The sequence below is a fragment of the Strigops habroptila genome, chromosome W (assembly GCF_004027225.2).
Source record: "Strigops habroptila isolate Jane chromosome W, bStrHab1.2.pri, whole genome shotgun sequence".
Taxonomy (NCBI): Eukaryota; Metazoa; Chordata; class Aves; order Psittaciformes; family Psittacidae; genus Strigops; species Strigops habroptila.
The window spans coordinates 26,900,159-26,926,050 of NC_044301.2; the positions used below are offsets into that span (position 1 = coordinate 26,900,159).

Sequence of the window (25,892 nt, forward strand, 5' to 3'; positions counted from 1 at the left end):
AGCTTCCCCTCCTCCCTGGCAAAGCATGAGACTGAGAAAGTCCTTGGTCAGAGTAAACATTACTTAGCAACAACTAATAACATTGGTGTTATCAGTGTTGTTCCCAGGCTGAAAGTCAAAACCACAGCACTGCACCAGCTACTAAGAAAGAGAAAAATGACTGCTATAGCTGAACCCAGGACAGTTGTACTGTGGGTCTGCATTGGCACTGATATATAACATGAGCTGTTTAATGGACTTAGTGATAACCTGGAAAAAAAACAATTTCCATTGCAATGGTTGCTTATTGATCTCTCTTCTCTTTCATAACTAAAATATTTTGCTTTTTTCCAGGCTCACATTAAATTTCCTATTGACTATCCATATTCACCACCTACCTTCAGATTCCTGACCAAAATGTGGCACCCCAACATTTATGAGGTAAGGTGTGTTTTAAACTTATTTTTTTTCCTCAGGCATTTGAGAAGGTTTTCTATGTCCTTAAACTTCTAGAAGTGTTGAAGGTACCTAATGTCTCTAGCCATAACTAAAGTGGTTAGCTGTTTGTATTTAAATGTCAGCTTCATGGTTGCAGAGTTAAATCTAAATGTTGTAGGAAATGTTGTTCTTGTAGTCAGGGATGGAGCCTTTCTCATACCTGCAAGTGCAGAAGACATCCCCAGCTGAAACATTGTGCCATGAGCATTGGCAAATTTAGGAGATTCTTGGATCAAGGCTGGTGTGTAGGGTCTTGCCCTACTGTGATACTTAGGCAATGAGTTGTTTGTACACCTTTCAAGTACATTTTTAATTTAGGTATATCCCACAAAATTGTGTAATGAGACAAGAAATAGTGGGAAATGGTCTTCTGCAGCAGTCAGCCTATGACGAAGAGGCTAGGACTTGGGGTGCTCCAACTGCAGAAAGAACTGGAGTCCAGCTTCAGGAGGAGTCATGCACAGTCTGGTCACCTTGGGGCCAGAGTGAACAGATACCTTTGGACTAAATGTCTGCTAGTCAATTTTAAGTGGCCTTTAGTTCAATGCATGGATGGGTCATGTTCAAAGTGTAACACTGGGCTACCAGGTCCATTACTGGATCATGGTACAATTACATAGGAGGTTCAGAAGGGGAGTGATTTTATATAAATGCTCTTTAGAAAGCAGCACTCCATAGTTTGAAAGCATTGTCTTCGTGATACTGAGCACAGGATGCTTGGAGAGATTTAAGGTAAAGTCATGGACCAAAGCACTGGGGAAGTGCTGCAATGAGGATATGTCTAGTACATCTCAGCATGGCATGGTGCTCTGCTGATGGTGCCCCAGCTGTGTTAATGCGGCAGTGCTCAAGCTAACCTCTGCTGTTGCTGGAGCATAGCATATGTTGCCCTGCATCTGGTGTGAATGGACTATCTTGTGTTTCTTGCTGGGCTTTCATCTATCAAGTGACCTTTAAGGTTTATCCTCGAGCCTGCTTGTGTTGAGCTGTTGTGTTAGAGTTGATGTGAGAAGTAGCTTGTGTAGTGGTTTAAGCACAGCTGGTACCATAGAACCATGCAGATGCTTGCTCACTCCCCTCCTTCTTCCCTCTCCCCCACTCCTGGATGGATGGGGAGGAGAATTGAAAGAATGTAAATCCCACGGGTTGAGATAAGAACAGTCCAGTAACTAAAGTATCATACAAAACTACTACTACTACTACCACCAATAATAATAATGATATGGGAAATAACAAGGGGAGAGAACATAAAACTAAAAGGGGAAAAGGAAAAGAAAACAAATACAAGTGATGCACAATACAATTGCTCACCACGCGCCAACCGATACCCAGCCCGACCCAAGCAGCAATCTGGGCCTTCTAGGTAACTCCCCACAGTTTATATACTGGGCTTGATGTGCTGTGGTATGGAATACCCCTTTGGCTACTTTGGGTCAGGCGTCCTGTCTCTGTTCCCTCACGGCTTCTTACGCCCTTCCTCACTGGCAGAACACAAGACTGAAAAGTCCTTGATTGGGGTAAGCATTACTTGACAACAACTAAAACATTGGCGTGTTATCAGAATTGTTCTCAGAGTAAAGTCAAAAGCACAGCACTGCACCAGCTACTAAGCTACTAAGCACCATGCTCAGATCCCACATTTTTCAATATACCATTGCTTTTTGTCTCATATATGCACACACACACACACACAGAGAGACAGATACCATTCCTTAGTCCATGGACCATCCCTATAAAGTTTACTGAGTTCATTCAGTCCATGATATCAGGCTCCATCTCTTGTAACCGTCTTTCAGGGCAGGAGAGACGGTGCGTAGTGTTGGATTGTTGCCTGCTGAGGACACCGCTAAACTCGTCTGGTCACTGCTGAGCTCGTCTGGTTTCATCAAAGTTCATTCTTTGTTGGGGTGATGATTGGAGGGAAGTCAGGGACAGTCAATGGTGGCCTGAGGACAGTACTGGGAGACTCCTACTGCTGCTGCCAGCTTTTCCCATGGTTTTATTCTCTGCTATGATCATGACAGCACATATCTTCTTTTTAAAGCCCAGAGTGGCGGAGATGGGCATCTAGCTGATGGGCTATAAAAGTGTTATATAGCAGGCAAGAGCATATAATTGAGTTCATTGGCTGTTTTCCCCAAAATTAAATCCCCTTGAGGTACACGTTGGACTTGCCCATCTTGCCACATTAACCATCAAGTATATCCAGGTCCCTGAGTGAAAGCAATCCCACGAGTAGGTTTGCCTTTACCTGAAGCAGGAATAACCCAGACTGTCTTCCCCAGCAAATTCTTTATGTGCACCACAGGAACTTTATCCCCCTCTACAGTACGTAAAAGTTCTGATTGGGCTGGGCCAGCCCTGTTGGCAGATCCCCTACTGTTGACCAACCAGGTGGCTTTTGCTAAATGTGTATCCCAGTCTTTGAAAGTCCCACCACCCATTGCTCTCAGTGTAGTTTTAACAGTCCATTGTCTCATTTGATTTTCCCAGAGGCTGGTGCATGGTAGAGGATGTGATATACCCACTCAATGCCATGCTCTTTGGCCCAAGTGTCTATGAGGTTGTTCCGCAAATGAGTCCCATTGTCTGACTCAATTCTTTCTGGGGTGCCATGTCACCACAAGACTTGTTTCTCAAGGCCCAGGACAGTGTTCCGGGCAGTGGCGTGGGGCACAGCGTATGTTTCCAGCCATCCGGTGGTTGCTTCCACCATGGTAAGCACATAGCACTTGCCTTGGCGGGTCGGTGGGAGTGTGATATAGTCAATCTGCCAGGCCTCCCCATACTTGTACTTCAGCCATCGTCCTCCATACCAGAGAGGCTTTAACCGCTTGGTTTGCCTACTTGCAGCACATTTCACATTCGTGAATAACCTGGGCAATAGTGTCCATTGTTAAGTCCACCCCTCGATCACGAGCCCATCTATGTGTTGTTTCTCTGCCTTGATGGCCTGAGGTGTCATGGGCCCACCAGGCTAAAAATAATTCACCCTTATGTTGCCAATCTAAGTCCATCTGAGCCACTTCATTCTTAGCAGCTTGATCCACCTGTTGGTTGTTCTGGTGTTCCTCAGTGGCCCAACTCTTGGGTAAATGAGCATCTATGTGGCGTACCTTCACCACCAGGTTCTGCACCTGGGCAGTGATATCTTACCACAGTGCAGCTGCCCAGATGAGTTTATCTCTGCCTTGCCAGTTACTCTGCTTCGACTGCTGCAACCACCCCCACAGGGCATTTGCCCACTTACTCCGTGTAGCATTGGTTGCATGATGTGTTGAGGAGACCCTGCCTTTGAACATCCAGCCCAGCACAGGCAAGTGGATTGCCAGGAGAAACTGTGCTTCTGTGCCAATCACTTCTGAAGCATCTCGAACCCCTTCATAGGCTGCCGGTATCTCCTTTTCAGTGGGAGTGTAGCTGGCCTTGGTTCGTCTGTATCCCTGACTCCACAAGCCAAGGGGTCGACCTCGAGTCTCCCGTGGAACTTTCTGCCAGAGGCTTCAGGTAGGACCATTCTTCCTGGCTGCGGTGTAAAGCACATTTTTCACATCTGGCCCGGCCAGACTGATCCAAGGGCCGCTGCATCAACTATCTACCATTTAATTTGTTCAAAGGCTTGTTGTTGCTCAGGGCCCCATTTGAAATCATTCTTCATGCAGGTCATGTGATAGAGAGGGCTTACAATTAGACTGTAATTTGGGATGTGCATTCTCCAGAACCCCACAACACCTAAGAAAGCTTGTGTTTCTTTCTTGTTAGTTGGTGGAGACATTGCGGTTATCTTCTTGATCACGTCTGCGGTGGTCTGGCGACATCCATCTTGCAATTTTACTTCCAAAAATTGAATCTCCTGTGCAGGTCCCTTGACCTTACTCTGTTTTGTGGCAAAACCGGCCTTCAGAAGGATTTGGATTTCCCTCCCCTTCTCAAAAACTTCTGCTGCTGTATCACCCCACACGATGATGTTATCAATGTATTGCAGGTGTTCTGGAGCTTGCCCCTGTTCCAGTGCAGTCTGGATCAGTCCATGGCACATGGTAGGGCTGTGTTTCTACCCATTCCTGGGGCAGTCGATTCCAAGTGTACTGGACGCCCCTCCAAGTAAAAGTGAACTGTGGCCTGCACTCTGCTGGCAAAGGGATTGAGAAAAATGCATTGACTCTATCACTTGTGGCATCCCACTTGGCTGCCTTTGACTCCATTTCATATTGAAGTTCTAGCATGTCTGATATGGCAGCACTCAGTGGTGGTGTGACTTCACTCCAAGGGAGTGAGTGGGGAAGGAGCCCCTTCAGTCTCCACTCTTCATTAGACTTTCACACCGGCCATATGGGGCTTTTGAAGGGTGAGCGGGTCCTGCTGATCACTCCTTGGCTCTCCAGTCTACGGATCAGCTTATGGATGGGAATCAGCAAGTCTTGGTTGGTGCGATATTGCCGACAGCGCACTGTTGTGGCCGCGATTGGCACTTGTTGTTCTTCGACCTCCAGCAACCCCACAACAGAAGGATCCTCTGAGAGACCGGGCAAGGGGGACAGCTGCTTAATTTCCTCCATCTCCAAGACAGTGATACCAAAAGCCCATTGGTACCCTTTTGGGTCCTTGCAATACCCTCTCCTAAGGTAGTCTATGCCAAGGATGCATGGAGCCTCTGGACCAGTCACACTGAGGCGCTTTTACCACTCCTTCCAGTTAGGCTGATTTCAGCCTCCAGTACAGTCAACTCTTGGGATCCTCCTGTCACTCCAGAAATATAAATGGGTTCCACCCCTTGGTAGTTTGACGGCATCAGGGTACACTGTGCCCCGGTATCTACTAGAGCCTTATGCTCCCGTGGGAATGATGTGCCAGGCCATCTGATCCACACAGTCCAGTAAACCCGATTGTCCCTCTCCTCCACCTGGCTGGAGGCAGGGCCCCTGTAATAGCGATCATAAGATTCTCCATTTACTTCTTGTATAAAGGGATTAGAATTCCTTATCCTAGGAGCTGGAGTAAAATCACCCATCAACCGATACCTAGCCCAACCCCAGCAGCAATCTTGGCCTTCCAGCTAACTCCCCCCCATTTATGTACTGGGCATGATGTGCTGTGGTATGGAGTACCCCTTTGGCTATTTTGGGTAAAGTGTCCTTTCTCTGCTTCCTCTTGGCTTCTTGTGCCCTTCCTCACTTGCAGAGCATGAGAGACTGAAAAGTCCTTGATAGGGGTAAGCATTACTTAGCAACAACTAAACATTGGTGTGTTATCAGCATTGTTCTCAGCCTAAAGCCAAAACACAGCACTGCACCAACTACTGAGAAGGAGAAAAATAACAGTTACAGCTGAACCCAGGACAGCTTGAGACAGAGTTTAATAGTGCTGTTGTTGTCCTGGGTTCAGCTGTAGCAGTGATAAATCGTCTCTCAGTTGTTTGAACTCCTGGGACAGTTTTTCCACAGATGAGATGATGGAAGGGGTGAGACTGTCTTCAAACTCTCGGAGTTGCCGAGTCACTTCATCCACTATTGGTGGTGCTGCGTCATTCCAGGTCATTGATGCCAATGAGTGGGCACATGATGATGGTGCACTCCATGTAAGTTTCCGCCACATAGGTCGTGTACATTCGACTTCATCTGGATCTACGGATGTATTCCTGGCATCTGGCCCATGATAGATCATCTCTGGAATGGCTGATTCCCTCAGGGACTGGATGCCTCTCTCTATCGTGGTCCAGTTGGCTGAGCGACTCATAACATTGTCCTTGTAGGGAAACCTTTCCTTCACAGCTGCCAAGAGCCACCTCCAAAGGCTGAGGGCTCGTTTCTCTTTTGCAATCGCTTTGTCAATTCCCCCTTCCCTAGCAAGTGATCCCAGCTGCTTGGCTTCCTTACCTTCCAGTTCATGACCATCGGCCCCATTTTCCCAGCATCGGAGCAACCAGGTGCTCCCCTGGAAGACGGCTGAAATCTTTTCGCATATTCCACAGCTCGGTCGAGGTCCAGGGTCGAGAAGTCACTTCTTCTTCTTCCTCTTCCTCTGATTCACATAGTAATAACTCTTGTTCAGATGCTGTCCCCTGTAGTAAGTGCACTGGGTCTTCATCTTTTTTCACAGCATGGGTTGCTCTTTGTGCCTCTCGTTTGCTTTTGCTTTTGGTTACAGGGCCAACCGATATTGGCACGAATTGGTCATTTGGTTTAGCTGCAGTGTCTGTCACTGTGGTTGGAGTGGCTGCAATATCTGTTGTCAGGGTTGGTGCAGCTGCTGTGCTTGGGGGTTGATGTGATGTCTGTTGCTCTCTGGGTTTCAGTAGCTGCTGTACTTGTTGCTGGAGTTGGTGTAGCTGCAGTGCTTGGAGTTGGAGTAGCTGCGTTGTCTGTTCTGGTCAGGGTTTGAGCAACTGCTCTGCTTGTCACTGGGGTTGGTGTAGCTGCTGTGCTTGGAGTTGGAGTAGCTGCGTTGTCTGTTCTGGTCAGGGTTTGAGCAACTGCTCTGCTTGTCACTGGGGTTGGTGTAGCTGCTGTGCTTGGAGTTGGAGTAGCTGCGTTGTCTGTTGCTTTGCCATCAGATCCAGAGACATCTTTTTCCCTTTGAAGGTGCTGGATAGTGGTGAGCAGGGCTCCGTAGGCGTAGGCCAAGCCCCAGCACGTTGCCATGATTTGTCCCTCTCTGGTATTACCAGGACGACAGCACACCTTGTTTAAGTGTTTTACTAGTTTTTCCGGATTTTGCACTTGTTCAGTGGTGAAGTTCCAAAGCACTGGAGGGTCCCACTGGCCTAGATACTTGCCCATACTATCCCACACACCCTGCCACTCATGACTGTCCAGCCTCAGGGAAAATCTCTTGGTGATCCTCCTATATCGTCATCTAACCCTAGACTCTCAAATGCTGCTGTAAATAGCCTAGTGGGGGAGCGGGGGGGGTGTAAGGGAATGCCTCCTTCGTAGGTTCACCCCCCAAGGAGAAAAAAAAAGATATGTAACTGCTAAAAAATTCCATTATATACCTCCCAAAGTATAGAGGTGATGACCACGCTGGGAAAGCAAGCCAGACCAGTTTCATGATCAATGAGTCTATCATATTACACGTCACTACCATGAAGTACAGTGAAACAAGAACCTTAGCCCAGGCCCCCCAGTCGATAAACACTAAAACAGCAAATATTGGCTGTAAGGAAGGTACGACATGCTGAAACTCTGAGATCAGGCGCAAGAACTCTGAGAGCCAATAAATCAGCATTGTGATGACTGACTATTAATCCAAAACAATTAATGCTTATCACAAAAACTATTAGACACACTCTGGTCAGATCTGTCATTATCTCAACCCTTCATGCTCCATGTTGGTCACCACAAAGAACTGTCGTGGTTTAAGCCCAGCCGGTAACTCGGAACCACACGGCCGCTCACTCACTCCCCCCCCCCCGCTCCCGGAGGGATGGGGAGGAGAATCAGAAGAATGTAACTCCCACGGGTTGAGATAAGAGCAGTCCAGTAACTAAGGTATAATACAAAACCACTACTGCTACCACCACTAATAATAATGATAAGGGAAATAACAAGGGGAGAGGATACAATTGCTCACCACCTGCCGACCGATACCCAGCCCGACCTGAGCAGCGATCTGGGCCTTCCGGGTAACTCCCCCCGGTTTATATACTGGGCATGATGTGCTGTGGTATGGAATACCCCTTTGGCCAGTTTGGGTCAGGTGTCCTGTCTCTGCTTCCTCCCGGCTTCCCCTCCTCCCTGGCAGAGCATGAGACTGAAAAGTCCTTGATCAGAGTAAACATTACTTAGCAACAACTAAAAACAGTGGCGTGTTTTCAGCACTGTTCCCAGACTAAAGTTGAAAACACAGCCCTGTACGAGCTGCTGGGAAGGAGAAAAATAACTGCTACAGCTGAACCCAGGACAATCTGACAAAACAAATTTGTAATAAGCATTCATTGTATTGGATTAATAGTCACTTGTCAAAATGTTGATTTATTTGCTCTCAGAGTTGTTGCACTTGGTCTCGGAGTTGCATTATGTCACACCTTACTTGAAGTATGCGTTCCCAGCAGTGATGTTTATCATCCATGGGGCATGGGCTAAGGTTCTTGTTTTGTTGTACTTTTTAATAATGGCTTGTGATAGACTTGCTGGTCATGAAACTGATCTGGTATGTGTTCTCAGCATTGCCATCACCTCTTTCGGAGCCATCTAATGGGAGCTATTAATAATTATACCTCTTGTTTTTTCCTCCTCCTCGGACAAACCTGTGGAGGAGTCATCCTCCCACACCTTCCCATCTACCACCAGGCTGTTTACAGTAAGATCTGAGAATTTTAAAAGATTTTGAATATCCTTTGAGTACCCTTGAAAACAACCTGCTCCTTTTGCTGGGAACCAGCATGTTGTTGAATATGGTTCAGGTCTTGTTTAAGGTTAAACAGCTGTCAAAGAATGCCACCAAGAGATCTTCTCCGAGGCTGGACAGTTATGAGTATCAGGGTGTGTGGGATAGTATAGGCAAGTACCTAGGCCAGTGGGCCCTTCCAGTGCTTTGGAACTTCACTCCTGGACAAGTGCGGAAACCGGGAAAACTAGTAAAATGCTTGGGAAAAGTATGCTGTCATCCTGGCAATACCAGAGAGGTACAAATAACTGCAATGTGCTGGGGCCTGGCCTACACCTACAGAGCCCTGCTCAACACGATCCAGTATCCTCAAGGGGAAAAGAAGGTCTCTGGATCTGATGGCAAAGTAACAGACACCATGGCTCCTCCATCCCCAACAAGGAACACTGCAGCCACTCCAACCCCAGCGACAGACACTGCAGCCTCTCCAACCCCGGCAGCAGGCACTGCAGCTGAACCAAAGGACCAGTCCGTGCTGCGATCAGTTGCCCCTATATGCAAGAGGAGATGGAAACAAAAAATAACTCGTGAAGAAAGATGAAGAAGGGGCAACACCAGAACTAGAGGCACCATTACAAGAAACAGAGGGAGAGGCAGAACAAGAGGTAACTTCTCGATCCCTGTCCTTGACTGAGCTGTGGAATATGCGAAAAGATATCAGCCGTCTTCCAAATGAGCACATCATCACCTGGATGCTCCGATGCTGGGACAATGGGAACAACAGTTTGGAATTACAGGGTAGGGAAGCCGAGCAGCTGGGATCACTTGCTAGGGAAGGGGGAATTGACAAAGTGATTGCGAAAGAGAAACGAGCCCTCAGCCTCTGGAGATGGCTCTTGGCAGCTGTGAAGGAAAGGTAACCCTACAAGGACGATGTTATATGCCGCCCAGGCAAGTGGACCACGATAGAGAGAGGCCTCCAGTCCCTGAGGGAATCAGCTGTTCTAGAGATGATCTATCATAAGTCGGACACCAGGGATACACCTGTAGATCCAGGTGAAGTTGAATGTACACGACCCGTGTGGCGAAAATTTACATGGAGTGCGCCATGATCTTGTGCCAACTCATTGGCATTGATGAGCTGGAAGGATGCAGCGGCACCAACAGTAGCCTGTCGTGGCCTGAATGAAGTCACACCACCATTGAGTGCTGCCATACCAGACATGCTAGAACTTCAATATTAATTGGAGTCAAAGGCATCCAAGTGGGGTGCCATAAGTGATATGGCCAATGCATTCTTCTCAATTCCTTGGGCAGCAGAGTGCAGGCCACAGTTTGCTTTTACTTGGAGGGGTGTCCAGGACACTTGGAACCGACTGCCTCAGGAATGGGTGGAAACACAGCCCTACCATGTGCCATGGACTGATCCAGACTGCACTGGAACAGGGGCAAGCTCCAGAACACCTGCAATACATTGATGACATTATCGTGTGGGGCGATACAGCGGAAGAAGTTTTTGAGAAAGGGAGGAAGATAATCCAAATCCTGCTGAAGGCCGGTTTTGCCGTAAAACGGAGTAAGGTCAAGGGACCTGCACAGGAGATTCAATTTTTGGGAATAAAATGGCAAGATGGACGTAGCCAGATCCCCACAGATGTGATCAACAAGATAACAGCAATGTCTCCACCAACTAATAAGAAAGAAACACAAGTTTCCTTATGTGTTGTGGGGTTTTGGAGAATGCACATCCCAAATTACAGTCTGATTGTAAGCCCTCTCTATCATGTGACCCGGAAGAAGAATGATTTCAAATGGGGCCCTGAGCAACAACAAGCCTTTGAACAAATTAAATGAGAAATAGTTCATGCAGTAGCCCTTGGACCAGTCCGGACCGGGCAAGATGTGAAAAATGTGCTCTACACTGCAGTCAGGGAGAATGGTCCTACCTGGAGCCTCTGGCAGAAAGCTCCAGGGGAGACTCGAGGTCGACCCCTCGGCTTGTGGAGTCGGGGATACAGAGGATCCAGGGCCGGCTAAACTTCAACTGAAAAAGAGATACTGGCAGCCTATGAAAGGGCTTTCAGCTGCTTCAGAAGTGATTGGCAGTGATGCGCAGCTCCTCCTGGCACCCCGGTTGCCTGTGCTGGGCTGGATGTTCAAAGGCAGGGTCTCCTCTACACATAGAATCATAGAATCATAGAATAGTAAGGGTTGGAAAGGACCTTAAGGTCATCTAGTTCCAACCCCCCTGCCATGGGCAGGGACGCACATCATGCAACCGATGCCACATGGAGTTACTGGGCCACACTAATTACACAACGAGCTCGAATAGGAAATCCCAGTCGTCCAGGAATTCTAGAAGTCATCATGGACTGGCCAGAGGGCAAAGATTTTGGGATGTCACCAGAAGAGGAGGTGATACGTGCTGAAGAGGCCCCACCATATAATGAACTGTCAGAGAGTGAAAAGCAATATGCCTTGTTTACTGATGAGTCCTGCCATATTGTGGGAAAGCATCGGAGATGGAAGGCAGCTGTGTGGAGTCCCCTGGGACAAGTTGCAGAAACTGCTGAAGGAGAGGGTGAATCCAGTCATTTTGCAGAGGTAAAAGCCATCCAGCTGCCCTTGGACATTGCTGAACAAGAAAAATGGCCAGTGCTTTACCTCTATACTGACTCATGGATAGTGGCAAATGCCCTGTGGGGGTGGTTGCAGCAATGGAAGCAGAGCAACTGGCAACGCAGAGGTAAACCCATCTGGGCTGCTGCATTGTGGCAAGTTATCGCTGCTCGGGTGCAGAACCTGGTGGTGAAGGTACGCCACGTAGATGCTCATGTACCCAAGAGTCGGGCCACTGAGGAACACCAGAACAACCAACAAGTGGCTCAAGCTGCTAAGATTGAAGTGGCTCAGATGGTGTTATCAGCGTTGTTCCCAGGCTGAAAATCAAAAACACAGCACTGCGCCAACTACTAAGAAGGAGAAAAAATGACTGCTACACCTGAACCCAGGATAGTTGTAAAGACTGAGAAGCAGTTCATTTCATACAATTTGTTCCAAACTACCAAATTTCAGAGCTGTATTTGAAAGTTGAAGGCCCGTTTTGGCTCAAAATTTGATTAATCTTTTAGTGGAGGCCAGTCAAATCCCTCCTAAACTTTTAGATATTCTAGCCAAATGTTGGCCTGCTAGGACTACTGCTTGAATAGTTTTGAGGTGCTAAAGGCTTTTCAAAAATGTTCCTGTTGGTGTAGCTCTGTCATCTTATCTCAAGTCTTCGTATGAGAGGTCCTCCAAGCTTTCTTTGGGTCCACTTCAGAACAGGAATGTCACTTCTATCCCTTGCTGCAACCAAACAATGGCATCAATTGTTGCCTTTGGCTTGGAAGGCCGTTTTCTAAATTTCTCTGCCTGGAATGAGCCTACTTCAAATTTCATTGTGAAAATAATGAAAATGGCACTGATGGCTTAATAATAAATGGCCAAAAGCCTCTCCAAACTTCAATGCAACACACGATAGTAATCAGCTTTAATTACTGGATTCTCAGGAGGATTGCCCTAAGCCCAGGGACATCCTGAAATCAGTCTTCTGACAGTCTTCTGACTTGAGTTTTGGACTTGGCACTGAATCTTACATGTAGCCAAGGATGATGTTTCTCTTTAAGGCTCTATTTCAGTTACATGGGAGTTTGATCTTAGAAAGGACCTCTCCTAACCCTGGTGAGAAAGATGAAAAATTTGCTCTAGAAACAACTGAAGGTAGGAGGAGAAACTAACCCAAAACTTTATTTTGGGGTTACTCTTCAAATACTCCAGCTCTCCTACTCTCTTTGTGTTCATAGCAGTATTTCTTGGAGCTGAGGGAATCTGAAGCAGCTTGCAGGCTGTTTCAGAAATGACATTTAAGCAATGAAGATGAGGCACTGTGATAACTCCAAATGAAGCTGAGAATGTCAGGAGGAGGGGGAAAATAATCTTTTAGTGTAAGGAAGATGAAAGAAAGTAGCAGTTCACAGAATCTGCTGGTGGGAAGAGACAGAGAGGTTGGGGCTGTTCCACTTCTGAGCAATGAGGGGTTTTTTTGCTTAGGTGTCCGTCGTCCCCGTCTCCCTTCCGTCTCCAGTTTACTTGGATCATCTAGCTGAGTTTTGATAAAACTGCATTCAAGACTTGGTTTTTATAAGTTCTCAGTCCTAATAGAAGTATAGGCTATTTCCCATTGGCAGATGAATACCCCATCCTCCTTGTTTATACCTTTCAAAACTGTACATGGGGAAAGACTCTCCCATTGACGAAAGTGATCCCTAAAACCTTGTGCTGATCTCATCAGGCCCCATGACACCTTCACCCTTCCAAACTCTATAATGCAGTGGTGCCCTGCTTGAATTCCCAAACGTAACATTGTTGCAAGATGGAAACTTCTCGCATTCTTGCTTCCCCCAATATCTTCATATTGCCAAATATCTGCTTGTCCACATGCTGCTCACTTGATCGCATGAGGAAATTCCCCCGAGTGCAGTGATGGTGGCCAGGAGATGCCAGCACTGCATTCTCCCAGGAGATGGTGAAAAGACAAACTGGGTAAACTCGTGGAAGTTATGAATAAAATCAGAATAGGCTGTGAACATAATCTAACATTAGTAAGGTTAACTCCACCTTAAAATGATATTAAAAAAAATTCTAGATCGCACAAGCCTGTTGGAGTCCTAAAAAGGAAACGGCTTTGTTATGTTGCTGGAAGTTTGCTATAAGTGGGTGCTTGGGTATTCAGCAGCTCCAGGTGCTACATTGCTGTTTTTCATTGTGTTCTTGACCCAAAAAGAAAAAAAAAAAAAAGAGAAAAGCTTCAAAATGATGAGAGCTTGCTAAATTAGCATACCTGGCAGGGTTAGTGAGATGCTGAAATCTGGATACTGATCACAAGCCTCCAGTGTTGAAGCAGGATCTTATTTGGCTGTAAAATAAATTCCATTCAGGTGAACTGTTGCTATTTGTAGCTGTGATCACTGGCTTGGGCTCAAAGGCATGGATGCTGTCACTGTGAGCAGTGCTACGTTGTTTTGGCTCCTGTGTGTTGAGCAGTGTTGGAGAATCCTCAGGATGTAGATGAGACCAGGTGCATGGGGAACTGACATCCTGTGGTCCTGAACAGAACTGATCTGCAGCTTCTTCTCTGTTCCTGTCATCAGCCTGTACCTTGGATCAGGGTGACAAGGGACAGTATGAGTGCTGCCCATCAGCTGAGGCTGTGCCACCTGAATGTGTGGGGCTGCCTCTGGGAACCTGTTGGCCATCCCAGCAGCCGGCTGCAAGAGGCAGCAAGCCAGCGGGGCCTGGAGAGGCCAACATCTGCTGGCCAGCCTCAGGCTCCATCTGCACCCTTCACCCCATCCTGCAGTAAGGCATTGGGACCCCACGAGCCCCTGGAGTTAACTTTAGTGGAGAGTATCAGCTGTGGTGAATACTGCTGCTTCACTCCTACAAAGTAGTCATGTCAGAGTGCTGTTGCTGATGGAGAATTGGTTTTACCAGCTTCTTAGTGTTTGTAAATGGTAGGCATCATGGAGCTTTAAATTCAGGCTATAACACTGGTGAGTAGAACAGAGATCGAGGATTATGTGGTTGTATGGTTTCCATATGCTGTCAAAATATTCTTCGTCTTGCATGCTGGAAGGGATTTTCAGTGAAACCTTCAGAGAGGGCATCTCTTGCCTTTTCACCTGATATTTCAAATGGCTGTGTCTTAGGGGAACAGTGTAAGCCTGCCCTGCACCATCTGTTCAACCTCCTTGTGTCCTGGGAGAAGCATTGTTTTGATACCTGAACTAGTAGAGTGCTAAACCCTTCAATTAAAAAATTCCTGTAGCTAACTCAGCTATCACTGGGAACAAAAAATTTTAAACCTACTTTGGGTCTCTTGTGACTAAAGCTCACTTCTATCACTGTGACAGTACTTGTTATCTGGAGACTAATTTTGTTTTACATGACTTTATTTCTACTTTTGCTTGCTTTGCTACATTCTTTAAACCTCTTGACTTGAGATGGTTAGTCTGCAAATTGGTACAAAACACTGTTTAGCAAGGGAGACTTTTCAACATATAAATACAGTAGACCCAGGAAGAATTGAGAAACGTTTCCAGTTCTTGCGTATATTTTTACTGGTACTTGGGATGTTCATATCAACAAGGTTAAACTTCTCAGAACATAGTGTTGGAGTTATAGAATCATAGAATGGTTAGGGTTGGAAAGGACCTTAAGATCATCTAGTTCCAACCCCCCTACCATGGGCAGGGACGCCTCACACTAGACCATGTTGCCAAAGGCTCTGTCCAACCTGGCCTTGAACACTGCCAGGGATGGAGCATTCACCACTTTTTTGGGCAACCTGTTCCAGTGCCTCGCCACCCTCACAGTAAAGAACTTCTTCCTTATATCTAACCTGAACTTCCCCTGTTTAAGTTGAAACCCATTACCCCTTGTCCTATCGCTACAGTCCCTGATGAAGAGTCCCTCTCCGGCATCCTTGTAGACCCCCTTCAGATACTGGAAGGCTGCTATGAGTTGTTAGACCTTTCCCTCAAGCCAGGCTACTATCAGCTTTTGTTTCTGTCTTGCAGAATGGAGATGTATGTATTTCAATTCTTCACCCACCTGTAGATGACCCACAAAGTGGAGAGCTGCCATCCGAGAGGTGGAACCCTACCCAAAATGTCAGGTAATAGTGTCAATCTATGATGTACAGCAGTGATCTCAAAGACCTGTCATCTCTAAGACTAAGGCCTGTGTTGGGAAAAGTTTGGAAGGGAATTTAAGACTTTGGGGGCTTTAGGTCATGAATTGGGTGGGAACTAGACTTACCGAGCTGTCTGAAGTGCTGTGTCCCCTGATGCTGGGCTAACAATGTGGAGACTGCTGTCCTGTTCACAGGGATTCATGCTCTTAAAGCAAATTATCCCAAATGTTCTAGCCTTTCCCAGTCCATGTTATCCTACACGTAAGTTTTTCTAACTCCTCCAAGATACCACTAGTGGAAAAAGAACACTTTTGGGTATTCAGGCCCAGTAGGAGTAACTTTGCGCATAATCCTACCTATTGTTTGCCTTCCAGTACTTATCTCCTGTCCTGAAGCGAGGTATCTTGAGCAGTTAACCAGGTAGTTTTCTTCCTAGCAAAAAACCGAAGGATCACCAAGTGCCAGAGGCATTCAAGGCTAACCTGATAGCTTTCTTGAAACATGAGCTGAATTTCATTCTCATTACAAGACACTGCCAATAAAGAACTGATAAAACTCATATCAAGTAGCAGCTCACTGACCTGTGCAGCTGGAGTAGTAAGTGATATAGTAGAAAAACCTTGAAGTAAGGTACTTCCTCTTCTAACTTTTTAATCTGATTTATTAACTAAATAAGGTTAAAATAATTTCCTCTAGATTGTTAGCATATCAAGAAGGGGAAAATGGAAGACCCAGGGAACTACAGACCAGTCAGTCTCACCTCTGTGCCTGGCAGGATCATGGAGCAGATTCTCCTGGAAAGCATGCTAGGGCACATGAAAAACAACGAGGTGGTTGGTGACAGCCAACATGGCTTCATTAAGGGCAAATCCTGCCTGACCAATTTGGTGGCCTTCTATGATGGGGCTACAGAACTGATAGATAGGGGCAAAGCAGTTGATGTTGTCTACCTGCACTTGTGCAAGCAAGGGATGGCCAAGATAAAAATATTACAAGTTTTTACAATTGTATTACAAACTTAAGTAACAGCTTTTTAGTCACAATAATAATTTTCAGTCGTTTACAGAATGTTATATAAAAGTTCTAGCACAACAGGGGACTGTTAAACATGCTGTAAAAGCAGAGATGTCAGTGTAAGTTAACTGAGAAAGCAATGGTATGCAAGTTTAAAATGCATAACAGTATGATGATTTAAATGTGTTCTCAGTTTAAACATACAAAGACTGTTTTTCAAGTTCAATGAGTATACTGCCCAAAACATGGCTTTTCGAAAACTAGTAAGAAGACCTGATTCACTAGAATGAGGTGAAAATAAAAATCGTAAAAGGAAAAATTGAACTTATCATTCTACATGCCTCCTCTGATAAGAGCCAAAAGTCCAAGACACACACGTGGTTAAGACAACGGCATTCACCCAAAGCTTTAATCAGCAGTAAGTAAACTGCTGAAAGGCTGCTCACTGTCTCACCTTCAGGACACTGAAACTTGCAGGGGGTTTAGGTGTGTTTTTCTGAAAGCATACAAGCCTCATATAAGTTGGTATTGCCCTTTTGGTCCCTCCATTTTCCCATGTCTAAAATTTGAAAAAATGCTACTTACCAACCCTGTTGCTGTGCTCTAAAACTTTAAGGCAGAAGGTGTTAGCATGACCTTAGTTTTGATATCCCAAAAGAAGTCATGAAGTCCAAGTTTGAGATTTGTTGTCATGGAAGTTACTGTGAGATCACAACTACATCACAGAAATTTCTTTGCAGGATCAAATTCAAGAAACTGATAGAATGGGATAAAACAGCTCTCTGTACACTGCATTTAAACATCACTGGGTATACCTGAAACTGCTGAGAACAGCAACTTTAAGGAGTAGAATTTTTACTTCCACTTATTCATGAAAGTCCATTTGAAGAGTTATGAGTACATCCAAGAAAAACATTTTGTGCTCTTTTCAGAATTTCTTGCCAGAGGAATAAGAAAAGGAAGGAAAAAGCATGTTTAAATAGATTACCTCATTCCCAAAGCCAGAGACATAACTTCCCTTAAAAAGCATTCTAAGTTCTCAAATGTTATATAAATAATGAATGAAACCCAGAAAATTCCCAGAACACAAAGCACCAAGAGTAAGGCCTTCCCTATCACAGATGATGAGTTAGACTTTAATGTATATTTTAATATGCAAGCACATTTGAGGACAAAAGCCTTTGTTCAACTGAATTATCACGGTTCCTATCAAATTAAAAAAACAAAAACAAAAACAAAAAGAATAAAACAAAGAGCCCAAGGAACACAATAACTTTAAGTGAGAAGAAAAACTAGGATTAAATCTGGTGAATAAAAAAAAAAGTCAACTTTATACACTAATGTGAATCCACAAAAGGCTATAATTTTACTTCAGAAGCAACTAAGAATAAATAAATGTCTATCTGGAACTCACTTGTCAGCATAGATTTTAACGTGACTGAAATGCAAGTTGTTGAAGAGTTAGAAGTACACTGATGTCAATCTAAAATTCTTACGCTGTAAATAAGTACTTTGGCTGAACTCTTCCAGAGCTTTAGTTAGATATCCAATTGTTGTAAAAGACTTGAAAGCCTAAGTTCCAGAAACATATGATAATGTTTCGGTTAGCCTTCAGACTCTCAGAGCTGTGATGTTTTGGATTTAAATACAATTGGAAAATATGCACAGCATCTTCTTTAGGATGAGCTTTTGGGAAGCCTTTTTATTGTTATTATTTAAACTGGTCTGAAGCTTAATAAAATCTTCGTTTTACACACTTTTTGGAAAAGTAAATTGAGGGCATCTTTCCACTTTTTTTTTTCTTTTAATTAGAAATTTGGGTCACTTTGAAAACATATACAACTTCTGAAAAAGAGGTGTGGAGGCTAAATACTGTAGGTGAGTATTTCAATAAGATTTGATACATCCCAGAAGCTGAACTGCTTGGAAGGTCAATTCACAACAAGTCCTGGAAGAGCTAATCATACCACTTCTTCCAAGCTGATCTTTAAGATTTCAAGAAAGCAGAGCTCCACACAGAGCCATAGATATCGTACTAGTATAAAATACAACAGAATCATAATATATCCAAACATACATTTGGATAAACCAACCTAATGTAAAGCTCTATTTTAAGTCTCTTGCATATTGTCTTCAGCTAAATGCTTTTAGGCTTTAACCATAATAAAATTACTTTAGACATACATACATTTTAGCAAAGTTTAGCACAGTGTTTGAGCTATGCTTATGTGAGGTCACTTCACCTGGCAGAGAAATTGAAAAATCTGAAGTTGAGATTTTTCAGGAAATGTAAGAGGTGGTAACGGTCTCATTTTATTCAACAGAAGGACTAAGTGAATCTCTAAACAGAGCTAACTTTCCCCATCATTAGAGTGTCAGAAGAGAGAGCTTATCCCCTTCCCCTTCGACATTTCTCCCTTGAAAAAAGAACAAAGAGTTTATCATCTTTTAAAAAAAATTAAAGTATTTCACAGCATGTCTGTTCATATACAAACTTCTGGGAAAAAAGGCAATTCATCAATGCTGCACCATACGTACCCATAAATGCAGAACAAAAATGCATTCATAGGAATACCAGGAGAAATAAGATGCAAAATAATCTCACAACTTTCTAGTTCACATTACTGAAGCCCCAGCTGCTACACACTAACAGAGCAACACTGGTTCAAAAGACAAACACGGTCGCAGTGTCAAGTAATTCACCATGTAGATTTAATAGCCAAAAGGGATGTGGAGAACAGAGACCCCTTCCTCCTCCCCAAATATTCCACCAGGGCTCATCATTCCCAGCGTTCTTTCGTTACTCACTTTCAGAGAAGTAATGAGGTTCCCCAGCATTAATGACTTGATTTCTGCTGCTACGAGCCAGACTCCAGATAATTTGAACAAACAAATCAAAGTAGCAACCCATCATATCAGTGATTAAGAATACCAAACTCTTCCCCCCTTTTTCCCCCACCCCAAACCTGTCTTGGAACTACCCCCAAGCCACATCCTCCACCTGCTCCTCCACGGGCAACTTATTCTGTCCCTCTACATACTGCATTAAGACCCGTCTGTTGAGTCAAGGAGAGAACATACCATCAAAAGAACATGCTAACAACTGATCCTAACTTTTCTCCAATACCGTGGAGCAACCGGAAGGGGAAGAAGAGTTGCATGTCAGATTTTCAATCAGGGTCTGTCAATAAAGGGGGCCCACAACCATAAAACCAGTTCCTGGCTGCCCACAACTCCTTAACAAAGATCTGATGAAAAAAACAATGCTGACTCCAGTTAGTTACTAAACTCTTTCATTTGTTCTCTCCTACATTCAGCTCCAATCCCAAACGGCTACTTGTTTTTTGCTCCTAGCAAAAGGTTTTAGTTACCACAGGTTGGTTTTTTTTTTAAGTTACAGTCAATGTTCAAAACCTGCTTGTTCTGGCTTGCAAGGTAAGATGCGTCACTCTATACGTATCCCCTGAAAAGGGATGGTTCTGCAGTTTCTTGCCCTATGTTTTATCCTATTTTATAACAGTTGGGTCATTTCATAACTAGAGAAATGCTTAGGATGCCTTCTGTTGACCAGTTATTTTAATGGATTTGTTTATTGAGAATATAAAAGTTACACATTTTCAGTTCCCTCTCTCCCATGACTGAAGTACTCAAAAGCACTCCCTAGCAATCAACAGCATCGGCAAGGGAGATAAGTCATAAATATTTGAGGTAGGTTTTCTAAGCAGAAACTAAATCTCACCGATGTTTCATTTCAGAGGAATATACTAGAAGAGTCATCCCAGCACTTCCCAGATTCAATATCCCTAACTATGAAATAATTTTAACCATTTAACTTTATTTTAACCTTTGTCTACAGTTGGGGGGGTGGGGGGGTGTGTGTCCTGGGGATTTAGGGGAAGGATGATGAATTTGCAAGGAGAGGAAAAATAGGCCAATCCAGTTCACTTCTAATTTACCAGGACCCATGTAATTCTGCAAAGTTTTGGCTTTAATCTCATTAAAAGTACTCTTAAAAATAATTTTGATGCACATAGCATCATGAAATTAACTGTTCAATATGCAGAAGTACAATAAGGACTCAGCCTAACCTCTCCTGCTATAGCTGAACCCAGGACATGTATGTACATTAAACCATCATTTACAATCCATGCAATTCCTAGACAGAACGTACACGGGACTTCAGCAATTTTATCACTATCAGACAATCAAATGTTTGACCTGTTTCTTCCCTCACAGAACTGCTGAATTATAGTCTTCAGTTCAGCTAGAGCCAAGACAGCCAATTACTTATTTGCAAGCACAGAAGTTACTTGGATTTGAAATATGCATCTTGCTGCATTTTCACAGCACTTTCTCTAAGCACATATCCCAAACCCACCCACCTCTCCACCTATCAAGAGTCATGAATGACTGTTACCACCACCCCTACACTAAATTCAATCCTTAATCCACCTCCTTCTCGAAGGCATTAAGAACATATGTCCTTGAGTTTGCCTGAAGGACTACAGATTTGACTACGTCAAGTACTTTAACCTAGAGAAGCAGCAAGCTTTGGGGAAGGTCTCTCATCAATGCATATAAAAATACCTGAAGGGAAGGTGCAAAGACAGAGCCAGGCTCTTTTCAGCAGTTCCCAGTGACAGGACCAGAGGCAATAGGCACAAACTGAAACAGAGGAGGCTTCATCTGAACATCAGGAAATGCTTTTTTTACTGTGAGGGTGACAGAGCACTGGCACAGGTTGCCCAGTGAGGTGGTGGAGTCTTCATCCTTGGAAATATTCAAAAGATGTCCGGATACAGTCCTAGGCAACCTGCTGTAGGTGGCCCTGCTTGAGCAGGGGAGACAAAATGACCTCCGGAGATCCTTGCCAACCTCAGCTAGTCTATGATTAAATGAAGTAAAAAGGGAAGGAAGTCCTATAACAGAAAAGCTGTTATCAAAAAATGCCCCACAAGCTTCATTAGGGACAACTCTTAAGCTCTAGCATTTCTGCTCAGACAGTCGCTTTATGTGAAAACAGAGCGAATGTCTATCTTCAGACCAGGAAGTGCAGTACCGCTCCCCCTCATCACATTTAGTCACCCATGGTTAAAATCAGTAATTTAGGTCCCTCTTATGTCAGTCTCGAAATGGATCGCAAGTCAGTGATCTGAAGAATGTGTAACTGAAAGCTGAAATAAAAGCCCAGTAACAGAAGACATCTGTCCGTTGGGGTACAACCCATCAAAAGCATGGACAAAATTTCTCAAATACAATGTATTATGTACAGCCCAACAGCAGAGGAGTGTTTGGCACCAGAATTCCTTTTGGATTCATGTTGCTGAAACTGCATACAGACAACATGCAAGTTTGAAAATCAAGGAAGAATGTAAATGCAGAAAGAGTAAAAAAGAAAATCAGCAACAGTCTTCAAATACAGGGAAACATGGACAATGTGATAATAAAATATATTGGTCAACTGTTTACCATAAAATAGCCATGATTCAGTTTCTATTTGGTTTTAAATGTTAAGGGGAAACAAAAAAAGCTTTCAGAAGCCATATGCTTCATTTTATATTATATCCACCATCCTCGAAACACTTACCAAAGCAAATACAGTAGGAAAAAAAAAAGAAATTTCTTTGCTCAAAAGCAATCTCAATATGGTCTCTAAGGCATCATCCTACTTCCAGGAACAGTATTTTAGTCATAAGAAGTACAACCAAAATGTTTCTTCATTTAATTTTGGATTCAAATACTGAATGATTCTGTAACACAAATTCCACTGAACCTGCATCTTCTGCAGATCTGGAGTAAACTGTTTCCTGTATGATAAAGCAAAAAAACCCAAACCCATCAAGTTCACCACAGGAGTACTACTTTAGCAAAACCTTAAGTCGCAAGAAAGATCAAAGCTCTCTCAGTATGGGAAACATTTCATTGTTTTTAATGCAAAATGCTACACTCAGCCAGGTTAAGGACTCCTCCAAGCTCATCTGTTGGAAGGACTGATTTAAGACCAAAAAAAAAAAAAAGAATTTCAAGAGAACTGAAAGTAGAAACAACTCCATCCAAGGGAACTACACAAAGTTGTTCACGTAACCTATCTTACAAGTTTTACAATGTAGAAAAAACATAAATAAAATAATATGCAAAACAGTTACAATGTGGTAAAAGCAAGCTGAGCAAGCCATGAGATCTTAGGCATCAGACAGTATCACCTCTAATCTGTCTTTAGTCACTGTTTACTCCCTGCAGTATTGAGAAGTAGCAGGGGGAAGGACAGGGCTGAAGGTACCACACCTGTGAAACGGACTGTAGGTGCCCCAGGTGGACAGGGAGTTCCAACAAACTGTCAGTTTAGATGGCAAAAATTAAGGAGCGTGGACTTTCATGTTAGAGCAAAGTGGAGAAACCATTTGTAAAATTATTGCAAAGTATGAACCTTAAGTAATCACAAAGGAGCTACTTTCACAACCTTAACCTTTCATCCCGGCTCTCACTTTAATGAGCATAACCTGTTTAGGGAAGTTATATGAAAAGCAGTACAAGTCCAAAATAGGTCTCTGAAAAGCAAAGAGGATGCAATAGGCTATAAATGAGCAGATTGTATCAGATTCTATCTTCTTCATGAAGAACCTATTCCAAGTCCTGGTACTAAACGTTACTGAAATTACAAGCAAACATTACTATTAATAGTAATACTATCAATACTAATTATTAACAGAGTATTAATAGTCTACGACACATACATTTCTCAAACACTATGGGTTTAAACTTAAACAGGATAGATATAAGGAAGAAGTTCTTTACTGTGAGGGTGGCAAGGCACTGGAACAGGTTGCCCAAAGAAGTGGTGAATGCTCCATCCCTGGCAGTGTTCAAGGCCAGGTTGGACAGGGCCTTGAGCAACCTAGTCTAGTGGGAGGTGTCCCTGCCCGTGGCAGGGGGTTGGAACTAGATGATCTTAAGGTCCTTTCCAACCCTAACCATTCTATGATTCTATAATTATGCTTTCTTTCAGCAATTTATTAGATGTTGATTCCCCAACTTGAAATCTGTTATTTACTGATAAATCCAGCTAGGGATCTCAGCACACCTGAGGGAGTGCAGTGATTTGAAAAGGCTTGTCTGAGAGTTTGACTCAGCTTTCTTCTAACTTGGCTTCATTAAATTAATTTGAAAAGAGCCTTTGTCAAAGCAAAGATCTAGCAAGGGGGATTTATTGGATTCCCGACCCTTGGAATATGATTGTAACACACTCTGCAAAGTGCTGAACTAGGGCTAATGTGGCAGGAGACTAGGAATTGTAGCAGTCGGCAAATTGTAACAACTGATGCTTCTCCTGGAGCATGCTACTTCAAGGTTAAAAAGGCTCAAGAGAAATGGTGCATCTTAGCTGTGTGAAGTCAATGAAGGCTTGGGAATCTGACCTTCAGGGCTTGAGGTAAACGTTATCCAATCCATCCTTGCCAAGTACAAGCAACCTCTCAAAGTTCTAGTTCCGATTAAAAAAATAAAATTAAAAAAAAAGCTTAAATACTACTTTAAGCTATATATTGTTCACCTGTCCCTCTGCTCATGTGGCTATTAAACTGATTTTTTTTATACATCTGATATGGTTAGGACTAGGTGACAAGCCTCAACCCATAGTTAGGAGACAACTTTGGGCATTAATTCCTTATATTGCACACATTTTGAGTATTTCATTATATACAACCCTAAAGATTGATATGAAACTTCTCATGGCACTAGTTCTCTGATTTCTGTTGTTCTTTACCGTGGTGCAATTTTTGGTGCTTACTCTTGGAACATGTTTGGCTTAAGGGTGATATTTGGGGAGAAAATATTCATCAGCTGTATCAGCAAGTGCAAATAAACCTTGTCCTTAACTGTTAGCCTGCTGCCAGCATCACCTGTTGGCCTAAGTGCCAATAGAAAAGTGTCCTGCTGGGGTCCCATCTGGCTTTGCAAGGCTCCAGAGTGTCAGACAGGAGGCAGCAGAGCTGAAGGTGTGGGAGGGGAGTATGCTTGTTGTAATGAGCTGCATGTGTAACCTAGGGTGTCTCTTCAGCTGCTGAATTTTGTAAATCCTCCTGGGTATTGACTGTTTACTACAGATGACTGGTTGAAGTGCATGGAGGTGGAAATGTCATTCAACTTGGAAAGCACCTGTGCTTCCACCTCTAATGGTGTTAAACATGCTCATTAATTTTTTTAAACATAGTCAATATGGTCTTTCCCATCACTTGGAGCTAGATGAGACAAGCTTAAGTAAATATGGCAAACATCCTGCAAGATGTGAAGGAATGCAGCTGTGATCTTTGTAGCAGAATATACTGCTTTTCTTCGTGTCCCATAAAGCTGAGGAAATGGTGGCAGGGCTTAGGGGTTGAGGCTCTGATCATTTTAGTTGCCTGTCTCCAAACCTCTCCAGGCTTCACTCTGTCCTTTAAGGTGCACAGGCCAGAAGTGAGCGCAGTATTCAAGATGTTGGTACATCTGTATCTTGTGAAGATAGGTGATGCCCTGTCTTACTATTGCTTTGTTTCCTGAGGATGCCTATTTTTGTTGGCTTTTTTTGGCTGCTGTAGTGCATTGAGCTGGTTGCAGAAACTGTCCAGATACAACATTACTGTCAGTACAGCCTAAGCCCAAACCTCTTAATTTATACTGGAGAGTAAAAATGTGCTAGGACAAATCTATAAGTACCTCTAAAGGTGGCTCTGAGAAGCTACAATGTAGATAGTAGCTGGAACAAAAAAAAAAATCCTTGGGAGTATGGGAGCCACTCTGTAATGTCTGGTTTTGTTTAAATTCAGTTCATGTCTGAGCCTTCTGTTGATATGTGGAGGGAAAAAGGTACTTCGCAGGTCTGATTCCTTGAGCATCTACTTGCTTCTCTCCTCTGCTGATAAAGGGATGTAGAGGGAGTCACTCTGGAGACAACAGCACCATAAACACTTAAAGTGGCATGGCAACTGCGGAGCATGCTGTTTCCCAGAATGGGGTGGGGGGATGTAAGAAAGCAGAAGGTGGGCTTGAAATCCCCACTCTTCATGCAAACAACTTGAATGAAACAACATGGTAGAACAACCTTGCCTGAGGGAGAAACAGATACAGGACAATACTGGAAAGAGTCAGTCTGTAACCAGTCTGGTGCAGTTTGCATTTGATGCTAAGGATGTTTTCAGAATAAAGTTCAACTATGTGTGACTGGTTTTGGTCTTGTCAAATCCCATGTGCTGGGATCCCCTCCTGTTAGTGTACCTTGTTCACCTTGCTTACCCACAGCAGCAGGGTTGAGTTGGAGGAGACTGCCCAGGTCTTAAGGTATCAGCAGTGATGGAGCTGATCT

General features: G+C 43.9%; 1 protein-coding gene across 1 annotated transcript in view; it reads left to right on the forward strand.

Moving 5' to 3' along the window:
• The first annotated feature begins 330 nt into the window (after positions 1–330).
• Positions 331–25,892, forward strand: part of LOC115619118 (ubiquitin-conjugating enzyme E2 R2-like) — a 34,451-nt gene continuing 8,889 nt past the window's right edge. The window contains exons 1-2 of the mRNA XM_030511159.1: positions 331–420; positions 15,423–15,520. Of these exons, the coding sequence (XP_030367019.1) occupies positions 397–420; positions 15,423–15,520 (122 nt within the window). The 5' untranslated portion in view covers positions 331–396. The remainder of the gene's footprint in view (positions 421–15,422; positions 15,521–25,892) is intronic.